The sequence below is a fragment of the Lissotriton helveticus genome, chromosome 1_2 (assembly GCF_964261635.1).
Source record: "Lissotriton helveticus chromosome 1_2, aLisHel1.1, whole genome shotgun sequence".
Taxonomy (NCBI): domain Eukaryota; kingdom Metazoa; phylum Chordata; class Amphibia; order Caudata; family Salamandridae; genus Lissotriton; species Lissotriton helveticus.
The window spans coordinates 311,257,504-311,283,302 of record NC_136058.1 but is presented as its reverse complement, the minus strand read 5'-3'; the positions used below and the strand labels follow the sequence as shown (position 1 = coordinate 311,283,302).

Genomic DNA, 25,799 nt, shown 5'->3' with positions numbered 1-25,799 from the left:
CTCTATGGCGGGGAAGCTGAGCGGGCCCTCTCCGCCTCAACCGATGAGGTCCGCCGGGCCGAGAGCCACCCACGAAGCAACACCAGGATCCAAAATATAGGCTGCAGCCGCGGCGTCTCGTGGCACCACTCGACTAGCGGTGTTGTAGACCTTGATTGACCCCCCTGGGCGTATGTTCCGTCGCTGGAATCACCCGCTGCTTCAGGGATGCTGCAGGCCTCCCCTGGCTCCTTCAGTAGCGTGCGGCAGGCCCAGGGCGCTCCGGAACCCCACCAAGGTCCGGCGCACAGGCCGCAGCCCCGGCCTCACGTAGCGTCCCACGCCGGGGGCCCGCACCTCAGCTCCTCCGCTCCCGGGTGCCGGTCGTCTCGGACCTCCGAGACCCTCCGAAAGGTCGGGCTGGCGCCGCCGTCACCGCCAAGCAGGCCACGCAGGTCCAAGGCACCTCCAGGCAGCGTCACCGCCACGAGACAGATCCCGTCTCCGCCTCCGGCCCGCGCACAGGGCCGCCGCCGCTCCCGGCAGTGCCTCCGGAGACTTTCACCGCAGCCACGGGTCCGCAGTCGACCCAGGCGACGTCGCTGGGGTCCCCCTATCTCCCGCTGCTGAGGCTCAGCAACGTGGGGGGAAATCAGTGCAGAATAGCGGTCTAAGGGCCCAGGCTTGGAGGAGCTCGCGGAGAGTGCGACTACTCACTCCGCCATCTTGGCCACGCACCAGAGGGGATCCTTTAGAGGAGCAAGAGGCCGTGGTTACTCCTCCAGGGGGAACTATTCGAACCAGCAAAATCGCCAATACCAATCTCAGTACAAACAACCGTACTATCAAACCTCTTACAGACAGCCTGCCTCTGGATCTTTCTCTCGTCCAGGAGGGAAACGACGCTCAAACAATCAAGGGCGTGATTCCAACAAGCGCCAATGAGATTTGCCGGACGTCAGCCATTCATCCTCCCCTTCCCGTGGGCGCCAAAATTTCCGCCTTTTACCAACAATGGCGGACAATAACTTCGGATCAGTGGGTCCTGGATCTTGTCAGGAATGGACACACTCTGGAGTTTTTACAGAAGCCACCAACAACGCCGCCCTGGGGTCCCCCTCCCCCTCGTCTTCACTTACTCTTCAAAGAAGCCTTAAAGATGCTACACAAGAATGCGATAGAACGAGTTCCTCCTTCTCAGAAAGGGAAAGGATTTTATTCTCGCTTCTTCCTCGTAGAGAAAACTTCAGAAGAGTGGCGTCCAATACTGGATCTGCGCAAACTCAACAAATATCTAAAGAAACTGAGTTTTCGCATGGTAACGTTGACGGACATTCTGAATTGTCTCAACAAAGGGGACTTTATGGCTTCTCTGGATCTGCAAGACACCTACTTCCACATCCCTATTCACCCAAAACACCGCAAATACCTAAGGTTTCAAGTGGCTGGCGTCCACTTTCAGTTCAAAGTTCTTCCATTTGGCCTCAAATCGGCCCCCAGAATCTTCACCAAATGTTTAGCCCCAGTGGCAGCAATGTTGAGGTCCCAGGGAATACAAGTTTTCCCATACCTCGACAACTGGCTGTTAAAAGGACCATCGAAAAACTCCACAATGGAAGCGGTCAGGAGTTCCCTCTCCCTCTTCTCGAATCTGGGTCTGACTCTCAATTCGAACAAATCTCAGTTTCAACCTCGTCAGGAGTTGACCTTTCTAGGAGCGGTCTTGAACACATGCCAGTGCAAGGCGTTCTTGACTCAGGAGCGGCAGAACAAACTATTAAAACTAGCAAAACAAATATTTGCAGAAGGTCACTTTCAGTTCGGACATTTGCTTCCCTTCTAGGGATGTGCTCCTCTGCAATCAGCCTCATCCCTATGGCGAGACTCAGAATGAGACCGTTACAGGAGGAGTTACTTCGCCAGTGGAGGCAAGTCGACGGATCGTTCGACGACCGCATCAAAGTAACTACCAAAATGAAGCAAGCCCTTCTTTGGTGGTCGAAGGCGCACAATTTGTCACCAGGCCTCGCCTTTCTCCAAGACATTCCAGAGTTCACCCTAACTACGGACGCTTCCATGGAAGGTTGGGGAGGTCACCTTCAGGACCTTCATATCCAGGGACGATGGTCTCGTCAGTACTGGCAGAAACACATCAACAGCTTAGAGCTGAGGGCCATTTTTCTGTCCCTGCAGGCCTTCCTTCCAAGGATTGCGAATTCGTCCGTGCTGGTGCGTACGGACAATACCACCAGCATGTACTATATCAACAAACCGGGAGGAACAAAATCTCTCACCCTGTCGCTGGAGGCTCAGGAGATGTGGGAATGGGCCCTACGCCACGGCATATCCCTCAGAGCGGAACATGTGCAAGGCGTCCAGAACTCTCTAGCCGACAACCTCAGCAGAGCTTTCACGGGCTGTCACGAATGGGAGCTCGAACAACATCAAGTAGAGAGGATCTTTCAAACATGGGGAACACCAACGCTGGATTTGTTCGCCACGCAGCAGAACAGCAAATGCCTGTTTTATGCTAGCAGGTTTCCTCAACAGGGGTCAAGGGGAAATGCCCTTTTGATGAGATGGTCCGGAATATTTGCGTACGCTTATCCTCTGATTCCGCTCATTCCGAAGGTACTGCAAAAGATGAAGAGGGAACATTGCACTCTCATCCTCATTGCTCCCCGTTGGCCAAGGCAGTTTTGGTTTCAGGAGCTCCTTCTGCTATCTCAGCAGCCTCCACTTCGTCTCAAACCGACAGTGTCAATGTCAACAAGGGAGAGAAGCCAGATCCAACATCCGGATCCTCAATCTCTGCAATTGCACGCTTTGCTCAGGACTTCCTAGAGTTCAAGGATCTTAACATCTCCTCAGACTGCAGGGCGATCTTATCGCAAGCCCGTGCTCAAAGTACCATCAAGACCTATCGTTTTAAGTGGAAACGATTCTGCTCATTGTGTGAAGAAAATAATGTTCATCCACTTCAAGCTCCTCCTGAAGCCATCCTTCCATATCTGCTGTCTTTAACGAGGGCTGGACTGGTTTTTTCGTCCATTAAGGTGCATCTGGCGGCGATATCCAGGTTCAGGAAGAGTTCCAATAAACCATCCTTATGTTCATCATCTTTGATCAAGCAATTCCTTAAGGGGCTGTTCCGAGCTTTTCCACCAGTTCGTCCTCCTCCTCCTGAGTGGGATCTTAATATTGTTCTTTCTCAACTTCTAAAAAGACCTTTTGAACCTATTCACAAGGCGGATCTAAAGTTTCTAACTTGGAAAGTGGCTATCTTACTGGCTCTCACTTCAGCCCGCAGAGTCAGTGAGATACAGGCCTTCACTATTACACAGCCTTTCTTACAATTCTCTAAAGACTTTGTGACGCTTAGAACTAACCCAAGATTCATTCCAAAAGTACCAACTCAATTCCACATCAATCAACCAGTCAAACTCAAAACTTTTTTCCCGGATCCTAAAACTTCAGCGGAGAAGGTTTTACATTCTCTGGATGTGAAACGGTGCCTGACATCCGCAAATCTAATCAACTTTTTGTTGCTTATGGTCGAGCCACCTTGGGTCAAGCTGTAACAAAGGCAACTATAGCTAGATGGTTGTCTTCTACGATTATCTTCTGTCATGACAAAGCCAACAAACCTTTAACAAGAAAGGTCAAAGCGCATTCCACCAGAACAATGTCAGCGTCAACGGCCCTTTTCGCTGGAGTGACACTGGAGAACATTTGCCGAGCTGCTACGTGGAAAAGTGTGCACACTTTTACCAAGCATTATTGTCTGCAGTCGGCAGTTCATGATGATACAGCAGTTGGTGAAGCGGTACTGCAGCATCTTCTTTACTAAGGTTAGACTTTTTACAGTCTTTTATTCTTCATTTGCCTGTTTTAAGCATATGTTTTCATTATGATGTTTTAGCATTTTCAAACGCTGTCATATATATAATGTACTTATGAAGGTTTTGATGCATATCTTATGTTAACAAGTTTGTGCTCTATTACCTTCCTGGTTGTGTGGGGATGTATATGGTTTATTTTGTCTCCCACCTTCCTCTAACGACAGACATGATGTCACTGCTTGCTACTCTGATTCAGGCATGTGAATCTATTAAAGATACCCCAATACTGGATAAGAAAACAAGTTACTTACCTGTAACTACGGTTATCCAGTATTGGTATCTTTCATAGATTCACATGCACCCACCCTCCTCCCCGGCACGGCAGTTCTGTTTTATGGATACTCATTCTCTCTTGTGCTGAGAAAATCTGAGGAGAACTGCCTGGGCTGGGAAGGTTCTAGAGGGTGAGGACAGCTGATTGGCTGAGGCTACTATTTCAGGTCTTTTTACATAATGATGTAGATAGGCTGCTAAGTTTTGAGGCCTAGTTAGGCCTTTAGGCTTTTCCAGCCTACTACAAGAAATATTTAGGCACTGCTATTGTATATATTTTTACCGTGGGACTCCCGCCTCGACGACGGGAAATGATTCAGGCATGTGAATCTATGAAAGATACCAATACTGGATAACCGTAGTTACAGGTAAGTAACTTGTTTTCTTGGGTAACGTGGAATGTGAGAGGTCTTAATAATCAGAAAAAACGAGATAGGTGATGGCCTTCCTAGATCGTCATAACGTCCAAGTGGCGTTGTTGCAGGAACCTCACCTTAACCAAACATGCTGCAGCAGTAGTGGCCATTAGATGGGCTGGAGTAAGATTGGCATCTTTCTACTCCTCGTATGCATGAGGAGTTATGATTTTAATAAAAAAGAATCTCCAGTTTGTAAGTTTGCATGAGGAAATTGATGAAAACAGCCGTTATATAATAGTGCTGGGGAAAATGTGCGGAATGCTGTTGACCATAGTCAATATATATATATGGGCCTAATATAGATGACGTGGGTTTTTACGAGATACTGTGGAATAAAATACATGGATTACCATCGGCTGCGATTATCTGTAGGGGTGATTTTAATGTAGTAATGAACCCTGCATTGGACCGTCACTCCAATACCTAACCCGCAATAAAGAAAGCTGCACAGGACGCCAGGAATGGTATGCAGGATTTGTTCCTCATAGATGTCTGGAGGTTAAAACACCCAGAGGTGCGAGAGGGCACATGTCACTCCTATACTCATCAGTCATGGTGGTGGCTTGACTATTGGCTGACTACTAGTGATGTGAATGCATGGGTCACTAGGGTTACTCTCTTGCCTCACATGTTCCTCGATCACTCCCTGGCATTGCTCACAATGCTCATACCCACATACACACCACCTCAATTCCAATGGAGATTGCAATCCACTGCGCTGCAAGATCAGGATTTCCGAGAGGAGGTGCGGGAAGCTATTGGAAATTATTTCACTGAAAATGCTGGGTCAGTGCAAAGTTTGAGCACATTATGGGAGGCATTTAAAGTAATGATACTTTGATTGTGCATACACTACAGGCTGCGGTACCTACATCATTACGGGGCTCAATGAAACGGCTCGAACACGAATTAACGCTCCTATTACGGCATTATGAAAGTACATCAGATGGCGCTACACTGGCTTCAATACGTTCAAAGATTACTGAATATAATGATCTGGCGGATCAGGAGGTGAGGCACATGTCGAGGCGCTGATACTATGGTGAGGGAGGCAGACCGGGCAGGGCCTTAGCCCCAAGGTTCACCGAGACATGGGCGAAAAATTGTATGGTGCAATCTAATACAGAGGGTGATGCTAATCATTACGAAACACTGGGTATTCTTGCTTCATTCGTGCAATACTACAAAACCAGGTATAGCAGTAGACAAGCCGCGGACGAGAAAGTTATAGATTATTACTTAGAAGATATAGCCTTGGTTTGGTTGTCGAAGACTTTCTGATGCACCTGCTGAAGGTTGATGAAATACGTGACACTATTATTGCTCTGCCTAATGGCAAGGCTACAGGCACAGACGGACTCCCAGCGGAGTTTTATAAAGAATACATTGATATATTGGTGCCACACCTTCATGAAGTCTATGAACAGCAACAGCTTCCGGACACGCTCTGCGAGGCCTTAATTATAGCCTTATTGAAGCCAGGAAAAGTGCCTGATAAGTGTGAATCTTATAGGCCTTTGTCACTAATGAACACTGAAGTCAAGATTTTAGCGAAAGTGCTGGCAACCAGGTTGCGATTACTATTACCAGTTATGATGTTACCTGATCAGTCGGAGTTTAGCCCTACACGGTGCCCAATTTAAGGACACTTTTTGCAATAATGCACCTTTTAGAACCTACACTACTTGCTGCGGCGGTCCTACTAGACGCCTCAAAGGCGTTTGATTCTATTTCTTGGCGATACATGTTTGCAGTGTTGCATCGTATGGGAGTGCCATACATTTACACCAATTGGATTAAGTTGTTATACATGGATCCGGTGGCGCTTGTGTGTATTAACGTGCAGACCTCTGACACATTTCCAATACGGCGCGGGATGAGGCAGGGCAGCCCCTTATCGCCTTTGCAGTCGTGTTAGAGCCGCTGGGCTGTACACTGAGTGATACCAAAGGGGATGATGGATGGAGCGTTTGAGCAAATCAAACAATCACCCCCAGTCAACTGATCTGGGTTTAATCCATCACCATTCTTTAGCTCATTCCACCACCCCAGTTCAGGCATGGCCATATGCAAATCAGTCTCACCCTGTTCCTCCTGGGAACAGTCTAGACCGAACTGCCAAGCCTTGTCTTCCCTGGACCGGAAACAAACATCCTGGGACCGGTTTTGGGTTCATAACCCTCATCATACCGAAGCTTTTATACTTGTTTGTAAATATTCCCATTCAATTGACGCAACACTTCTTTACTACACTACGCACATTATTAACTACGCTAGCCTGGGGAGGTAAAAAAACAAGAGTTAAATGGGAGACACTGACATTGCTGTACGTGTTGGGTGAGTTTACAGTGCCAGATATGCAATTATGGAATTTGTATGCACAATCACAATAGGCCTTTTACCTGCAGAACGCGCCACCATTCACCCCACATGTTGCAGTAGAAGCGGGGCTGTTCATCCCATACCACTTAAAGCAATGATTGTTAACAAGATCACTGTCTTCGAAAGGGATGAAGTGGATACGGTGCCATGTACGTCTCATGCTTGGAGTGAACTGGGGAAGTGTGCACGGAGGTTCCCGTTGTATGCACTGGCAATGCCGCTGGTCCACCATATGGCAATATCTGCGACGAGTGAAACAGGATCCCTAAAGGCTATGCACAATATAGGGGCACATACCATGGGTGATATCTACCCCAATGGGAAATTTATAAATCTCCAGAGTTTTGTAGGGGACAGGGAAAAGGATCTGTCATGTTGACATTCATATAGAGTAGACGATGGGCTGCAGTGCGGTCACTATATCCATGTTTCCCTGATGACCCACCAATTCTGGGGGCTCTACAACTTATATATACTACGCAACTCGGAATAAACTAGTTACTCGCTTGTTGGCAGCTTCACATATGGATGAGGCGGCTGTTGGTATGGGCCCTATGGAAAAATGGAATTCTATTTTACCCCAACCGCTGACAGAGGATGAATGGGCAGCGTGTTGTAAATTAACAGGTCAATATGTTGCAAACGGGAATCTTAGACTTATACATTATAAATATGTACATCAAATGTACTATACACCAGCGCAACTCTACAAGTATTGCCTGAGGAACACACACTGCTATAAGAGATGTAGTGTCGATAATGCCGATTTTCAATATCTGGCATGGAGCCGTCAAAAAGTGGCTGATTTCTAGGGGAAAGTCACGGTGGCCTTAACTGCAATGGTAGGTGAAAAAATAGAACGTCATATGAATGTTTGCTTGCTAGGAAATTTACTTAATCTTAAGGCTACCTATCGGAAGTTGGTAGCTAAAGCGCTACTACTGGCGAAACGCAGGGTCTCACTCCATTGGGATGGCAGACCTGCACCTAAACCAGTACACTGGATAAGGGATACAGCCTACTGTCGGGATCAACTTACCTGCTATGCGGAAAAACTTCCTAGTGCTTCAAGACCGCGTGACATTTGGGGTCCATTCACTGCATATATGTTAACCGCACTTACTAACTAATGACATTCTGTTTGATGATAATGTACATTTTGTATATTTTTGGTAAAGTTTACGTTCCAATATCATTCCTGTACTACACGATGCTATGTCAACTTGCTGCTATGTATTCTGTACAAATGAACATGATGTTTATTTTTCATGGTTGTTATAATATAAAAATTCATAAATAAAATTTTAAAAAAAAGAACTCCTATGTATTTCTGAAATGGGTACAAAATATAGAGTTTAGAAGCAGTAGCTATTTGCACATCTCTGAAATTGTGGGTACCCATACTAGCATGTGAATTATAGGATATTTTTCAAAGTGACTTCTTTTTTACCCATTTTCTCACATTTGGAAGTCAGAAATGCATAGAAAGTCAATAGGTATTAACAGTTGCTCTACTAGTCTGAGTTCCCCTAAGTCTACCGATACAAATGTTACCTCACTTGTGTGGGTAGGCCTAGTGCCCGCAACAGGAAACAGCCCAATACTCAACATGGGCACACTACATTTTTACAGTGAAAACTGGCCCTTTTTTTTACAAAGTGCCTAGCTGTGGATTTTGAGCCCTAGCTCAGCCGGCACCTAGGGAAACCTAGCAAACCTATATATTTACGAAAATTAGACACCCATGCAAATACAGGAGGGGGTGACTTGTCTGGCTCTCACCAGGTTCTGTTATCCAGAATCCCTTGCAAACCTCAAAATTGTCACAAAAACACATTCTCCTCACATTTCTGTGATGGGAAGTTCTGCAATCTGTGTGGATCCTCAAAATTATAGCCACCCCTCATCCCCCAAAGTCTCCTGATAAAAATGGTACCTCGTTGTGTAGGTAGGCCTTGTGCCCGTGACAGGAATTGGCCCTAAACGCAACGTGCACACACCAAATTTTTACAGTGGAAACTGACCCTTTTTGACTGTTGGCGATTGATTGGAGGCAAGATGGCGGCCTGAACGTTAGGCCGATTGCAGCACTCTACTGAGCTCCGATGGAGTGAATAACCGGACTGACTTTTTGAGCGGATTCTACTTTTGAAAAGTGAAATTTGCAAACTACGTCTTTGGCGCTGTGAAATGTAGAACACAGAAAGCTCATAAAATAAAATACGAAGAGTGACAGAGAGAAACCTTGATTGTTTGGCCCGGAGCCCGGAGCCTTCGGGGAGACACGCTGACATCCCGCGGCACCAGGGAAGCACTGAACGCGAGTAACTACGACTTCGCGGCTCTCCTCTGCAACTGACATCTCTTTCCCGACATGAGATACAGCAGCAGATCCCTTGGCTGAGACAATGCGATACTGCTATAATCTTTTAAAAATCCTTCGACGCTTGGATACACTCACGCTTTGGTGGAACCCGGCTTCCCTACACGGCGTTTCCAAGGAAACAGGATCAACACAATCAGCAGCGCTACCCGGGGCGTCTCAGTCACGAAAAATCGCGCGGCAAAACGCTGGCTCTTCGGTTTGTGGGTTTGTTTGGCGAGCAGAGCAACTTCTGAGAAGGGAAGCGCCGAAGAGAGAAAATAGAACAGCAATGCCACCAAAGAGCGCCTCGGCTGCTGCTACTAGAGCCAGGATTGCGAAGGCAGCAAGGGTCCTTCGCAAGGAAGCAGAGAGACAACAACGTGAAGGTTTAATGGACGGTGAAGATCAACTACAGGTAAAAGCAGCGTCAGCAAGAGCTAAGAAGCAAGCAATTGCAACTGCGCCCCCCATTGGCACCTCAAGGCAGGAAGTCTTAGCATCTCGAAGAAGGTTAAGCAGTGCAGGGGGGAGGACTGTGCTTGATTTACTGCTTAAAAAAAACCCCAATCAAATTAATCTACAGCCTGAGCCTGTATCTACCTCCATAATGAATGCTGAACAGAATAGCTTAACTGTGGAACAATTAAATAAAACTCTAGACTTAGAGGAGAGGGTGTTTGACCCCCTTATCGCCCCTGATAACTTAATGATTGCAGCTGAAGTTCCAAATGTGAGAACCTCCAATATTAATAGCACTACAACTGTCGAGGTCTTAAAAATTGGACTAACTGATGTGCCAACAGGGAGAGTGGGGAATGAGAAGATGCAATTCGAGGAGGGCCGGGCAATGTCTTTTTCGGGCCCTGGGGGCAATATATTGGGCGTACAAGACGATCAGACTAATCCTATATCAGAAGCAACGCCACCCACGTTGGTCACCAATCAGAATGAGCTTAGAACACCTGCACCAACCCCAGGTTTAGTAGACTCAACAGCCTCGGAGGAGGCACCAGGGTCACCAGTAATTTCTAAACAAATTACAACAAGCGAGGGGGTTAATGACTCGCTACCAAGTATTGCCTTACTACAAACTGAACAAACTGGACAACAACCAGAGGGGGAAAAAGACCTCACTGAGTTCTACTCCTTTTCTGACTAAACCGGAGAGGTCGAAGTAGAAGTAGTAGGGGAGTGGTCTGAGAGTTTCGAATCTACGGAGTGTGAGGATGAGGACGAGGAATCAGAAACACATATATATTCTTCAGAAGACAGTTATGGTGAGGGGAGACAGAAGCCTAAAACTGTAAAGACTAAGCCTAAAAGTAGTGCTAGAACCACACAGAAGAAAATTGCTAAAGATCATCTTGAATATAATCAAGGCACTACCTCAGACATACCTGATAACTCAGAGCTAACCCCCACCGCAGTGGAAACTATTCTACAAGCTATAGCAGCCCATTGGGAAGAGACGGCCCAGGATAGCAGAAGATCTCGCGCAGCTATGCGTAAAATGCAGGGGGTTGTCAAAAAACTATCTGAGACATGTACACATATTGGTGAACGAGTAAATGAAATGGAACTAAGGGTGATGGCAGCAGAGAAAGACTCTTCCGAAAATCATGAGAAAATTAAGCTTCAGGAAACAGAATTGACGGATATCAAATGGAAGCTTGAAAATTTTGAAAATAGGCAGCGTCGTAATAATCTTCGCATCCTGGGGGTACCAGAGAAAGCTGAGGGGGAGAATATGCGAGCTTTCATTATTAAACTTTTCAGTGAGGCTATGCCTGAAATACAGAACTGGAACTGGGAAGTTGAAATCCAATGGGCTCATCGAGTCCCCTTTAATCCACCACCGAAACCAGGGATATATCCACGTGCTATCTTAGTTTATTTTGGTAATTTTCTACTTAGACAAGCGGTGGCAGAGAAAGCGAGACCAGATCGCAAAATAACTTGCAATGGATTTTCCTTCTTCTCAAGACCTGACTTTTGTCATGCAACCGTTGAAAGACGCTGGAGGTTGTGAATGATGATCTTTTCAAGAGAAGGGTGCTTTGGCGTTTTTGAATAACCCTGCTAGCCTTAAGATTGTCCATCGAGGTCATACAAAGTTTTTTCAGTCGGAGATAAAAGCAAAAGCATATCTGGATGAAATATCTTAGATAGAATCTCCTTCATTTGGGACATAAGTTTTGATGATGACCACAATAATAACTTACATTCTACAAGAACTATGAGGGCGCAGCTGAGGGATAGGATCAGATATGTTTTTATTTCCTACCATTTCTCTTGATGCTTTAAGAATGTGCTTTGTTCGATTTAACTGAAGACTGATTAGTGTGCCTAGGCATAGATTAGAGATGTACTGCGACAGGATGAATATAGTTATGATATATGTCATGATATGATATGATATGTGATGTAGAATCCTTTCTTTTTCTTTCTTTTTCTTTTTCTTTTTCTGTGATTCTCTTTCTTTATTTATGGTAAGGTAGCTCAGTAGAAGTGCAACCTCATCACACAGACTCTGGCTGAGTCTGAATGCCTCTGCAAGGGGGGGGGAAGGGAGAAGGGGTGGGAAAGTGGGTGGGTCAGAGGGAGGGACAACGAAGAGGGAGGGGGGGCAGGAAGAAGGGGGGGAAGCAGAAATGGAAAAAAAACAGGTGTAATAACAGGAACAAAATCAATTGTGGAAAAGATACAGCAGTACATGCATATGGAGCACTATTCGAGCAATGTTAATAGTCAAAACCACTACATTAACAATGGGTAAGCTTAGTATACAAACTTGGAATATAGGAGGTCTATTGGCTAGAGATAAACGGTCACGACTGGAGGAATTACTTAAACTATATCCTGTAGACATTCTGTGCCTGCAAGAGACTCATATCCCCTGGAGTAAAAGAGCGCTACTAAGATTTAAAGGGTATAATCTAATAGTGACATCTTCTCAAACAACAAATATTAGGGGGGTTGCAATATTGGTTAAGAATTGTCATGGGCAAGGAACACGTTTTTCATCTGATGCACATGGAAGGTGGGCAATCGCCAAACTGGCAAATGGAATTACGATATGCACTGTTTACGGATCAAATCAGGACGACCCCATAATTTTTGAAACTTTGGAAACAGAACTAGCCATGTGGCAAGGTCCGCTAATTTTTTGTGGCGATTTTAACATCTCCTTAATGCCACCCTTGTTACCATATACAACTAAACCTAAGTATATAGGCCGGAAACCGAAGGTTTATCGCGCTATTAATAGCTTAATAAGCAGCTTTGGGCTAACCGATATTTGGGTGAAGAACAATCCAAAAGACCCTGGCTATACATACTACTCGCATCCCCACCAAAAATATGTACGAATAGATTACATCTTTATTTCTAAAGATTTAACATCTTCGTGTATAAACAAACTCCCAAAAACAATATCAGATCATATTTCCTTAATACTGCTAATTGATTATGATACTAATTGTATTAAAAAAAAAAATGGTCCTTTGATAGGAAACTACTATGCAACAAAGAATACATTGATCATATCAAGGTTTGGACTGAGGAGTTCTTCAATATGAATCGATTCAGTGCATCAAGAAACATTGTTTGGGATACTTATAAAGCTGCTTTAAGGGGGGAAACTATTAGTTATCAATCTAAAATTAGGAATAGGGAAAAAAAAGAATATGAAACAAAAATAGCAGCTTTAGCTAAAGCTGAGGAAGAACATATCCTCAAAATTAGGCAAAGACAAGATACTAGCCATGTGATGATGCAGGTAGCAATACTGAAATCAGAGTTGAATTCCAAACTCAGCCAGAAAGCTGCCCAGACATATCAGTCACATAGAAAACAAGTATATGAAAGTGGAGAGAAAGTGGGCAGACAACTGGCACTTAATACACGGCAAAAAACTGCAAGGAGAGATATCGTTAATATAGTAGAAAACAGGCAGACCTTTACTCAAGCGACCAAAATTAATTCTCAGTTTCAGAGGTATTATCAGAAGTTGTATACTGAGGATACTATAAGTTCTGAGGAGGATACAAAAATCTACTTAAATAACTTTCTTAGTAATCCCGAGGCCACGAAATTATTAGATGACGATACAAAGGAGGATCTTGAAAAAGAAATCACACTCACGGAAGTCAGCGCCGCATTATCATTACTGGCAAAGCAGCAGGTCCCGATAAGATACCGATTGACTTATTTAAGCTACTTAGTCATCAATTAACACCTATTTTACATGATTTGTTTCTTGGGATACAATTTAATGGTATACCTCCAATGTCTTGGGAGGAAGCTAATATAATCGTCTTTCCTAAAAAGGGAAAATCTCCTGAACAGCTTACCTCGTATCGTCCCATATCTCTTATCAATTCGGACTCTAAATTACATGCAAAAATCTTAGCGCTCAGACTCAGTGGGGTCGTTGAACAGCTCGCTTCCCCTTGGCAGCATGGCTTCATTCCTGGGAAGGGAACTACAGATCACATCCGCAGGGCAATTGCCTTATTCGATGCCATGACTGCCAGGGGGGAACGAATGTCGATGATCCTACTTGATGCTGAGAAGGCTTTTGATCGTGTTACCTGGAATTTTCTCTGGGAAGTTATGACGCGGAATAATTTTGGCCCCAAATTTATTAATTCAATTAAATCAATGTATCACCGTCCCAAAGCAAAAGTCTTGGCGGCCGGACTTTTTTCTGGATACATCAACATAACAAGAGGTACTAGACAAGGCTGCCCATGCTGGCCCTTACTATTTGCATTATACATTAATCCTCTCATTCTGAAACTACTAGAAAGCACTAATATTAAACCTGTTGTTAGCCATCACTTCGAAACAAAAATGCTGGCTTACGCTGATGACATCGCGATTATCACATCTGAACCGACAGAAGCTATCTGTGAAATAGAGGAAATTACTTCTGAATTTGGGCCTTATTCCGGATATTCTCTCAATAAGGGAAAGACGATTATTATAAGCACAGCTAACACAGTTTGCATGGACCCACGAAGAACTGAAAAAGCCACATATCTGGGCATTGAAATTTGTGCAAATACTAAGCTAATCCCAAAAATCAACTTTGACCCATTATTAAAAAAAATTAAGAAGGATTTTGAAAGGGTCAATAGCCTTCATCTTTCCATTATAGGGAGAGTCAACTATGTTAAAATGAATACGCTACCTAGATGCCTCTACCTGCTTCGAGCAATACCATTAGCTATTAAACAAGAAATATTAATGCTGATCAACTCACTTATATCTAAGTTTGTGTGGCAGAATGGAAAGATTAGAAGATCTCTGGAGTTATTATCTCTTCCTGTTGATAAAGGTGGTCTTACCATACCCAACATGATATTATATTACTGGGCAGCACAGATAAAACAACTTACGCCTATGATTAAAGGATATAATGTAGAGGACTCTGCTGAAATGCCCTCAATATATGAACTTTTGGTAGGTCAGGAGGCAAAAGGTTTACTACTGCGAAAGACCGAGACAAGAAATTATAAAGATTTTAACCACTTGGCTGCTAAGGGTGTTCGATGAGCTCCATTGACTTTCCATTGAAATCAATGGAAAGTCCATGACGAGTTACCCTTGTCATTAGCGCTGAAGGGGTTAAAGGAGAAATTATGATGAATGCTTGGAAAACTTGGAATAAAATTGCTAAATATACCTAAATTGAGAAAATTAATCGATATACACCACTTTTGCACTCTAATGCTATTCAGGGACAGGATTTAGCTGGCTTTTTAAAACAATGGGCAAAACTAGGAATTAGGACAATAGGTGACTTTCTAATAAATGACTATGATACAACCTTCCTAGCTTTAAAAGCCAAATACAATTTACCTAACGGAGATTTTCTGAAGTTTGCACAGATATTTGCTACACTAAAAGCTAAAGAATCACTAATTTGCTTATATAAACTTGAAATTATGGATGCAATATCTAGATCAAACACTAGAATTGGAACTTTATATAATATTCTTTTAAGTATGAAGAATGATGATCTTGATAAAACAGAAAGAAAGTGGGCACTAAATTGAATAATCCGAATGTAGATATCAACAAAGTATTAAACATGAGTCAAAAGCTACTGATGGCGAGCAATCTTAAAGCACAACTTTATAAGACTGTTTATGACCTATATTTTACCCCTGCTAAATTATTTGCATGGGGTAAACGCGAGAATGACTTATGTCCTAGGTGCACTCAAGGGCCGGCAACTCTCACCCACATGTTTTACACTTGTCCTGATCTGACCTTAGTTAAAAACATGATAAACTCCTTTTGGGAAGAAATTTTTAGGCACAAAATACCAGAATCGGAAACTTTATTTTTACTTGGCCATGACCATACTTTAAATTTGAAGAAAACTGACGAAAGATTAGTTTTTATTGGCATGGCTGTATTTAGGATACTTCTATCCGCAAGATGGAAAGACGTAGATCCTCCAAGCTTCCAGATGTGGCTAGCACGCTTTTTGGCAGTTTATAGATATGAAATTGCAATATTTGAAACAAGAGGGATACAATCTAAGCTACGTGGAGATACACTTTGGCGACCAATAACTGAATGGAAAAATTGTATTATCCCCAGTGGTATTGGTTGATTGTTGGAAATACCTACAAACGATTTTTTGGGTTTATTTGCATTGCGTTACAGCCTTATTTTTTGATGTTATCTTCTTTGTTTCCTGGAATCATTCTTTGAATCTGAAAAACCTGTGATTTATTAGTACTGCTGTATTATCTGATTTGTTTTATATTTTGTAACATTACTGTATTATTGTAAATGCATCCTGTTTTCTTATGCCTGGTATAAAAAAAAAAAAAAAAAAAAAAAAAGGAAACTGACCCTTTTTTGAAAAGTGCCTAGCTGTGGATTTTGAACCCTAGCTCAACCAGCACCTAGAGAAGCCTTGCAAACCTATACATTTTTTATAACTAGACACCCTGGGGATACCCGGAATCCCCTTGCAAACCTCAAACTTTAAAAAAGCTAAACACATTTTCCTCATGTTTCTATGATGGAAAGTTCTGGAATGTGCGTGCATCCACAAAATTCGACTCTCCCCGCATTCACCAAAGTCTCCCGATAATAATGGTACCTCATTTGTGTTGGTGGGCAAGTGCCCATGGCAGGGAAGGGCCCAAAACGTATTGTTGAGACATCAAAATTACCTGTCACAAAATGACCTTGTTTTGCAAAGGGGCTCACCTGGGTTTTTGGCCCGCACTCGGCAGCCATCTAGGAAAACCTATCAAACTCATAAATCTTTGAAAACTAGGCACCTGGGGGAGTTCAGGGATGGTGGCTTGCATGGATCTCCCAACATTTTCCTACCCAGAATCCTGTGCAAACCCTAAATTAAGCACAAAAAAAACAAATTTTCCTTACTTTCCTGTGTGGCCAAGTTGTGGGATCACCCGGCTGCCACTAATTGCCTACCACCCAGCGTTCCCCCCAGGTCTCCCGATAAAAATGCTACCTTACTTGTGTGGGTAGGCTAAGTGCCCGCAACAGGTAAGAGCCCAAAACGTATTGTGGAGAGATCAAAATTGGGCCCAATAGGCACCAGGGATTGCTCTTTTTTTATACATAGGGGTGGGGGCTGCCCAAAATGAGCATGCCAATGCCCCACACTTCCTCCCGAGGGGGCAGAAAGCCTACTAGGCACCAGGGATTTTTTTTATACATAGGGGTGGGGGCTGAAGAGAATGGGCCTCCACCCCTCTGCCCACTGGGGCCCTGCAGCCAAGCACCATTCATGCACACCGCCAGCAAAGCATAGTAAGCACCAGTCTACGTAAACCTCCAGCCGATATGCAGTTTGTTAGGGAGCCCAAACCGTAGGTTCAGATTTATAAAGATCACCCGGTATTTGATCAGGGGCAGGGCCGGACTCGGAACCAAAACCGGCCCTGACAAAGTGCTCATCCGGCCTTCCTCCCCACCTCCCATGGGGTTGTGGGGGCCGCCGAGCTCTTTGCCAGGGCAGGTTTTCAGCCGACTTTGTTACAGGGCCGATTGCTGCAAAAACGGCCCTGTAACAAAAACGGCCCCCAGGGGAAACAAATTGGCCTCTCACCCGTGCGGCGCACCGGGGGTTTGCCCGGTACCCGCTATGACCAGTCCAGCCCTGGCCAGGGGCCTTTCCTGCCTTAAGTCGATTTTTTGTATATACAGTCTCATCCCACTAAAGACCAATACTGTGTTGGTCGTTGGCATAACAGGGAGAGTATTCGAAACAAAATGTTCAGTGTTTGCACTGTGAATGCAATCGTCATCTAAGTTCTTAGAATATAGGGGCATATTATCAAGAACGGCGTTAAAATTATCGCCATTTTAGCAGCAGGAAACTGCCGCTAAAGCGGCGATTATGGGCTTGATAATATGCCTTTGAGAATTCCCATAGAAGCCCATGCTCACACCAGAACATGGGCTTCTATGGGAATTCACAAGGGCATATTATCAAGCCCATTGTCGCCGCTTTAGCAGCAGTTTCCTGCCGCTAAAGCGGCGATAATTGTAACGCCGTTCTTGATAATATGCCCCATAGTGTGGTAAAATGCTCAACCCAAACCTCCGGCTGGATGTGATAACTAGGAGTGTTTGAAGTATCCAAGTTGCCCTTTGCGAGGATGTGCCAAAACAGGCGAGTATCTTTGCAATTAGCTGCTAATACAAGTTCCTGTCAGTTCTTATCTGAAAATTCTCTTTTTGCTTTTGATATTGCAATTCTATATTTGCTGCGTGCTTAGACAACCCCTGGCTGATTATGGGCCTTCATGGCTAGCTGGAGAGCACTCTTGGCAGATTTACATTCTAGGTTGAACCAACCATTAGTTATTTTACTAGAAGGTCTACCACCTGAACTTTCCTCTGTAAACACTACTTCGAGTGCTTCAAAAAGTTCATTGTGTATGGGAAGTATCGTTGTTAATCCACCAAGCTGTTTGCAGTCCATACTACTTAAGAGACTCGAAATAAAATGTACAAATAATTAATAAATCCTAGTATATAAAGAACAATTGGCAAGTATATTGGGCCAGGTCACTCTTCTGCGATTGTTGGTTGCAAAGGGTTCATCCACCCTGGATGGGCAGCATGATGGCTGGCTGCCCAATTTAGAGCCCCTCATTTTTAGCAGCAAGGGATTATTGCCACTGTCTGACCTCGAGCTATTAGCATATCCTTAACCAGTGACCAAATTCTGACATCAGTAAGGATGTAATCGATGACACTTGAGCGGTTACCATGTTTAAAGGTGAGTTTCCTGCTCCTGTCAGAGGGAGTCCTCCCATTGCAAGCCCTCATACTCCTGCCTACACCAAGGATGCAATCTGCAGGGAGCTGTAGCTATTTTTAACTGGTCCCAGGTTTGGTATGCCCCAAATCTCATTCTCCTCCTCCAGTAAAATACTCAACTGGAGGGAAGGTTCAAAGGTAGTATTAAAATCCCCTGCAACTATGGTCTTGGAGGTGAGTTGGTATACCCCCAACAACTCATCTAGCTGTAATAAAACAGCAGATTCATTGTTATGTGATTCAGACCTAGCATAGATATTACATATAGTTAGATTAAAACCTGTCAGAAAAGTGAGCTGGATCCCCAGTATATCAAGAGATTCTGTTATAAGCTGTTTATTGCAAGCTATAGTATTCTTTACAAGTATTATCAATCCCCCACTTGCTCTGCCTGATTTTTGGGGTGCTTTTGCTTCCACACTGTAGGTCATATAGCCATGTATATGAATCTTAGCCACTGCCGAAGTTTCTTGAAAAATACAACTGTCATTAGATTCAACAAATATGTACCACTCTGGATCTTGCAGTTTAGAATGAATCCCCACCAGGTTCCAAGATATTATATTTAGACCTTTGTTTGCCTCATTTTTCGATGTAGCTGGGCCATTGCAAGATTCTATTTTGGTAAGATGCCTAATATCAATGGTTGAATTAGGCAACCCAGACAAGGAAAAAGTTAGTGAAGGATGCACAGCCTCAGCCACATCTGAGATACTAACAGAAGATATATCATTAAATGTCTTAAGATGTGGGGTCGCTACAGAAGGCTCTCTAGTATTATTAGTCTCTGGATGTATTATAAATGAAAATGTATTTGTAAGGGAGGTAGGATTACTGGTGCTGCTAAGTCAATCTACTTCTCGTGCTGGATATCAAAACACAGCCCTAGATGTGTGGTCCTGACTTGGATTGTAACCCGGTCTACAATACTTGAATCTAATGTGGGATTTATATAAAGGTTCTGTCCTAAAGTCTACTGCCATTAGATCGTCCACCATCCTGGCTTCTTTTAGAGATAATTCATTCAAGTCAAACATAGGATTAATGGTGGAGGATCTAGGGGCGTGAAGAATGTCTTCTCTAATGATCGAGCGGCACACTCTGGTGTATTTTATCCAGTTGATGGCCTTATTTGTAAGGGAGTCCTCTGGATGAAACATCGCATGTGGCAATGGTTTTGGTAAAAATAGTAATATTTATTATACACACACTCACTAAAGCATTAGTATATCTCCTACCCAGAGATATAAACACAACACACACAATATTTCCAAAGGATAACAGGTAAGTAGCACAAATTCACAGTGCTCTCCAGGGGGAGACCAAACCATACACTAATAAAGTGCAATGCAAACTGCGACTTAAGTCGAGACTTGACCCAGGAGACTTAGATGACCTGGGGACCCAAGTAACCACCCAAGGTAAGTACCCAGCAACCCCACGTAGGGCGTTTGCGGAGTGGAAACACAGCCACGTACTCAATGGAAGTCAATGGGGAAGTCGCAGTTACAGTTTTCAAGAAGAAGGACCCTTCCCAGAAAACCCTGAAGAAACCCCACGGAAGATGGAAGATTGGAGAGTCACCCTGCCTGTGGATACCCCAGGAACCAGGATACCTACACAGGAGAAGCCGGGTGCTTGGGTGCGATGTGACGTCGGAAACCACCATAGACCACAATTGAGGACTTCAGTGAAGATGCCTCTCTCAAGGAAGGTGAAAGAGTCCGGTGGAATCCTTGAAGAGGAGTACCTTCAAGCAGAGGGGACAGAGTCTATGCCACTCGGAAGTGACCAGGAGGCACGGAAGACCAATGACCACCTATGACGGAAGATGCATGAGAGTTGACGGTGACCTTGTCGCTGCAGCTGTGAGGACCAGGCAATGCTGTGGAAGACCAGGAGCCATTCATGAACTGTCCCATGTCGGAAATTGAGAACCAGGGTGTCGTTGTCCGGTGGGAGCACCAACAAGCCTTGGCAGCAACAACAGACGTGTAAAACGAAGAAGGTGCAGTGTCTGGACCAGCAAGGTCCAAGGGACTCACCAAGTGCAGGAGAGTCAGAACAGGCCTTGGGCAAGCAGGGGAGGCCGCTGGAGCCAAAGAAGAACCTTAAGAGAACCCACAGGCCAAAGGCACAGGAGTCACAAGAGGACCTCGAGCAGCTCACTAAAGATGCCGGCCCACATTGCAAAGGATGCGGTGAGGATGTAGATCTTGGCAGAAAGAGATGCTTTAAAGTAGTCTCGTGGCGCCCCCACCCCAGCCCAATACACTAAGTCCTGTCTGGGAGGTGGTCACACCTCCCTGTGACAGTAAACCTATTGTTCTACTTCCCCTGCTTAAACCTGGCTCAGCAGCAGGGGGGGAAATTGTTTGTATGATCGGCAGCAGCACTAGCTTGCTGTTAGACCCTGAAAGGCTGGTACCAGGAATACCATGGGGCTCCCTAGGGGAGCCCCCCAGTACATGGGATCCTACATCCAACATTGGAATTGGTGTTGGAATAGGATTCAAATATGTTTGATAACAAATATGACCGATTGTGTTGCAGCCAGCATAATGTTAGACATCTTGTTATTGACTTGATGTCCACTAAATGTATAACATGGCTGACCGCTCTTACAAAGCCTGGAGAATCGACTCCTGGGTTTGTAGGGGGTGTCGTGCTCATGCAGGGTACCTTCACACTTATGACCAGAGACCCTGCCTTCAGGATTGAAAAGGCCTGCTTATGGGTGACTTATAGGTTTTAAGTCTAGTGACCTCAGATATAAGGAAACCTATACCTTTTATGAGTTGTGCTAGCACCAGCTCACACAGGCCTGTAGTCACAGTTTGAGTGGTGTCCAATTCGTGGCGCAATACATGCTGCCAGCCCATGGGAGAGCCCTGGTGTACCTATGTCCTCGGTACATCATTACCATATACTAACGAATTATAAGGGTACACCAGTAGCCAATTATGAAGGTACCAAAGTACTTAACATAGACCAATTTAGGGAGAGAGCACAGTGACTGGGATCCTGATTAGCAGAATCTCAGTCAGATTGTCATGAAACAGAATGACATCAGCAAAAAGTGGGGTAACCAGGAAAGCAGATCCTGCTTTCCCACTGACAGGATCTTCTTTCTCTGTGTCAAACCAGTGTTGGATCTCTTTGTAACAAGCAAGAACAACAAATGCAGTTCTATGCAAGTTGGTACCCTTATCCAGGGTCGTGGGGAAATAACTTTTCGATCAGATGGTCCGTGATCTTTGCATACGCTTTTGCCCCATCCCTCTCATACCGAAGGCTCTCAGCAACATGAAAGTAAAGTTCTGTCGCCTCCTCCTGATAGCCCCAGGTGGCCCAGACAACATTGGTGCACAGAGCTTTTCCTACTATAGCTATCTAACCACATTCACCTGCAATTATTCCCAACACTGTTGACGATGAGCCAAGGCCAGGTCCTACATCCAGGCCCGACTTCTCTCCACTTACGCGCATGGATCCTGAATTCCAGTTATTCAATGAGCTGAATATTTCTCAGCACTGGTGGGACGTTCTCTCGAAAGCAAGGGCAGAAGCCACCATAAAAACGTATAAACTTAAATGGAATTGTATTTTGCTTATGGTACCAGAAACTAAAGCTGCATCCTCCTCATGCATCAACAGAGCAGATACTACCTTATCTCTTCTCGCTTGCTCAGTCTGGGCTAGTGCATGCCTCTAAGAAGGTACATCTCGCTGCAATATCTAGATATAGATGTTCCTTGCATACACTCTCCTTATGCTCATGCAGAATCATCAAACAGTTCATGAAAGGATTATTCAGACTTTTGTCTCTTGTAAAGGCTCTTCCTCTGGACTGACACCTGAATATAGTGCCAACTCAACTCATGAAGAGTACAATCGAACCCATACACATAGCAGACCTCAGATTTCTCACATGGAAGGTTGCAATGTTGCTAGCGCTCACTTCAGCCTGAAGGGTGAGTGAGAAACAGGTTTTTTCAACTCAATATCCCTTCTTGCGCTTCATGGATGACTCTGTCATTCTCAGAACCAATCCAAAATTAATTCCTATGGTCCCTTCCGACTTTCACCTCAATATGCCTATATTACTATCGACTTCCTTCACAAACCCAATCTCACCAGCTCTGAGGTCTCTCCATACGATATATAGCAAAAGGTATCTAAAGTTCTACCTACATCGCACTGAACAACTGAGTAAAACTGACCAGCTATTTGTCTCATGTGGACACACTTGTAAGGGTGCTGCAGTCCCAAAAGCAACTATTGCTAGATGGATTTCAGCCACAAACCAGTTTTGCCACTCAAAGTCGGGCAAACCGCTCACAACAAAAACAAAAACGGCTTTGTTTGCGGGAGTACCTCTGGAGCTGTTGTGCTGCAACCTGGAAGAGTGTGCATGCCTGCACTCAGCATCATTGCCTGGAATCGGCGCAGCGCAGTGTTGCAGCAGTTGGACAGGGTGTATCACACCACTTATTTCTAAAAGGCGAGCCTCTTTGGGTTGCATGTGTTTTATTCTATATTTATACAGAGTGTTATGACTTTTATACATGTGTATAAGCACATATGTTTATTTTAAATAGCACAGGAATATGTTATCTATATGTTTGTACCCACCATCTGCCATTTGTTCTAAGGCTAATTAAGTATACAAATACAGTAACTGCTTACTAATCTGAATCTAGCATACACATCTATGAAAGATCCAATACTGGAGAAGAAAATGAGCTACTTACCTGTAAGTGTTGTTGTCCAGTATCTTTCATCAATTCGCTTGCAACCCACTCTCATCCCCTGAGGGGCTCCCCTTGTAGCTTGGCATTTATTTGCCGCTTATTCTTTGAAAATCTGATGGATCTAAAAAAAAAAAAAGATAAGAAAATCTGAGGGTTTGAGCCTATCTTGAGAGTATTCTTGAGGGTGTTTCGCCTGATTGGCTGAAGTTTGGTTCTTTTTTTTAAAGGAATTTGATATACTAATAAAATGAGTGCTCATTGCCATTATGTCCTATGATAATTATATATACTGCTCTATTATGGTACTGTGGGACTCCCACTTCATCTGGGAAGGATTCAAGGATGTGAATCTATGAAATATACTAAGACTGGAGAACCAGAGTTACAGGTTAGTAACTCATGTTCTTCTCAGTCTAGGATGATTTGAATGTCATCGGTGGCCGCAATGAGCCTGTAAATAAGTATTCAGATTAATCCTCCCTTACATTTTTTCAGAGTGTTTCACTGTATACACAGCCCATCTTCCTCCACAACAAGACTCGGGTAATAATCTTTTCTGGTGCTTATGCATTGGAGCATTCTCATCGCTCCAAAAATGGCCGCAACTTGAGTACCAAAATTATGTAATGGTCACTCTGTAATCTTCAATGTTGGATTCTGTGTTTTCTTATTGTTTTCCACTGAAATCTAAATATTGGTTTTCTATTACAAGCTATTTGTATATTTTTCATCTTGGTGAACGTTACCTCATTTAATCGTTTGTGGTACTCAGTGATTAAAAAAGATAATTAAACATTGCAGGTTTTCTTTGTCTTTATAGTACTGCAGGAGACTGAAAATTGTATAAATATGCAAGTGCAATTTTGGATATTAAGCAAACTCTATTGTTTAGATAATATTCGAGATTATTTGATTATAAAGGAAAATGGAAAACAATGAAGCCTGATGATTCTCTTCACTGTCCGAGAGAGTGGTCTGAATTATAGTAGGTCTCTTTCTTGTGACCTTGAGGGGTCAGTTATATTTAGTAAAATCTTCAAGTATAAAAGAAATCAAGTATGATAATTCTCACTGGCATTCGAGACAAATTAAGGAAAGTAGTATTCTATTAACAGATTATTACAATGAACATTATTTAAGCTGCATCTTCTCTTGCAGGATGAAGGGATGCTTTGATGCTTTAGAAAAAAAATATGTAAGTCTAAATCTGTTCTGTTTTTAATCACTCATTTTGTGAGTATACTGTGTATTTTATATTTTTTATACCTCCAGTTAATGTTCCTAAACACTTTGAAACGGAAGCTTGACATGTGTAATGTATTTAGGGACAGATGTACGACCCACCAATTAGCGAGTCGCAAATTGCATCGCATTTGCGACTCGCAATTTGTGACTCGCTAATTTGGATGCACAACAGTGTCTGAGACACTGTTTGCGATTACCAATGGGGTCGCAAATTGCATGCCTCATGCATATTAATGAGGCAGACCTCCATGTCTGGGAATGCTTTTAAATAAAGCAGTTTTTTTAATGCAGCCTGTTTTCCTTAAAGAAAAACGGGATGCATTTAATCCCTTCCGTGCTGCTGGAATTTTCGCGCTGTGTGGGTGATTGAATGAGTGGACGGGGTTCGGACGGCACCCGGCCGTCCTCCCCACACGCCCACTGTGACGTCGGATGGCCGGAGGCCGTGCGACGCATGGAAGGGGTTAAAAAATAAAAATGAAACTTTTCAGTTTCATTTTTTAAGGGCCGGCAGTGGTACCTGGGACCACTGCCTGCCCTTAAAAAATATTTGCGCATGCATTCACAAATGGAAGGTGTCCCCTGGAGACCCCTTCTCGTTTGCTAGTGCTTTACCAACCTTCTGAGAATGGTGGTAAACTGCGAACATTCTTACATAGCTTAAGGTGTTGCTGTTAGGAAGGGATGCCCTTGGAACGCCCCTTCCTTATAGCGAGTCCCTAATCCTATTTTGCGAGTCGCAAATTGATTTGCGACTCTCAAAATAGGATTACATGGGCCACAGGTTTTTTGCGGGCGCAAACGGGTCTAAAACCCATTTGTGCACGCAAAAAACCTTTGTACATCTGGCCCTTAGTTCCCACTCTGAAAGTTATAATAATCCATCATAATACATTCAGATGTTTGTGCCTAGCTTTTTGGGTCACAGTGTTGTTCCATATTATACATATATATCTGTTGGTGAAATGATGATGGTTTATGACTTTATAAACTATTTGCAATTATTATATTGCACTTGTTTTAGGCTTATAGAAAATGCATTTTGCATAAGATACTGTATCTTAGTTAGACAACAATTGTTAAATACTAGAAATAGTGTGTTGCCCCAGTATTGGAACTTTCATAGATTCCCATGCTTTTGTATCATTCCCCG

General features: G+C 43.8%; 1 protein-coding gene across 1 annotated transcript in view; it reads left to right on the top strand.

Annotated features, from left to right (window-relative positions):
- Positions 1-25,799, top strand: part of LOC144802321 (HORMA domain-containing protein 1-like) — a 1,664,778-nt gene that overhangs the window by 421,212 nt on the left and 1,217,767 nt on the right. The window contains exon 6 of the mRNA XM_078671804.1: positions 24,560-24,596. Within this exon, the coding sequence (XP_078527930.1) occupies positions 24,560-24,596 (37 nt within the window). The remainder of the gene's footprint in view (positions 1-24,559; positions 24,597-25,799) is intronic.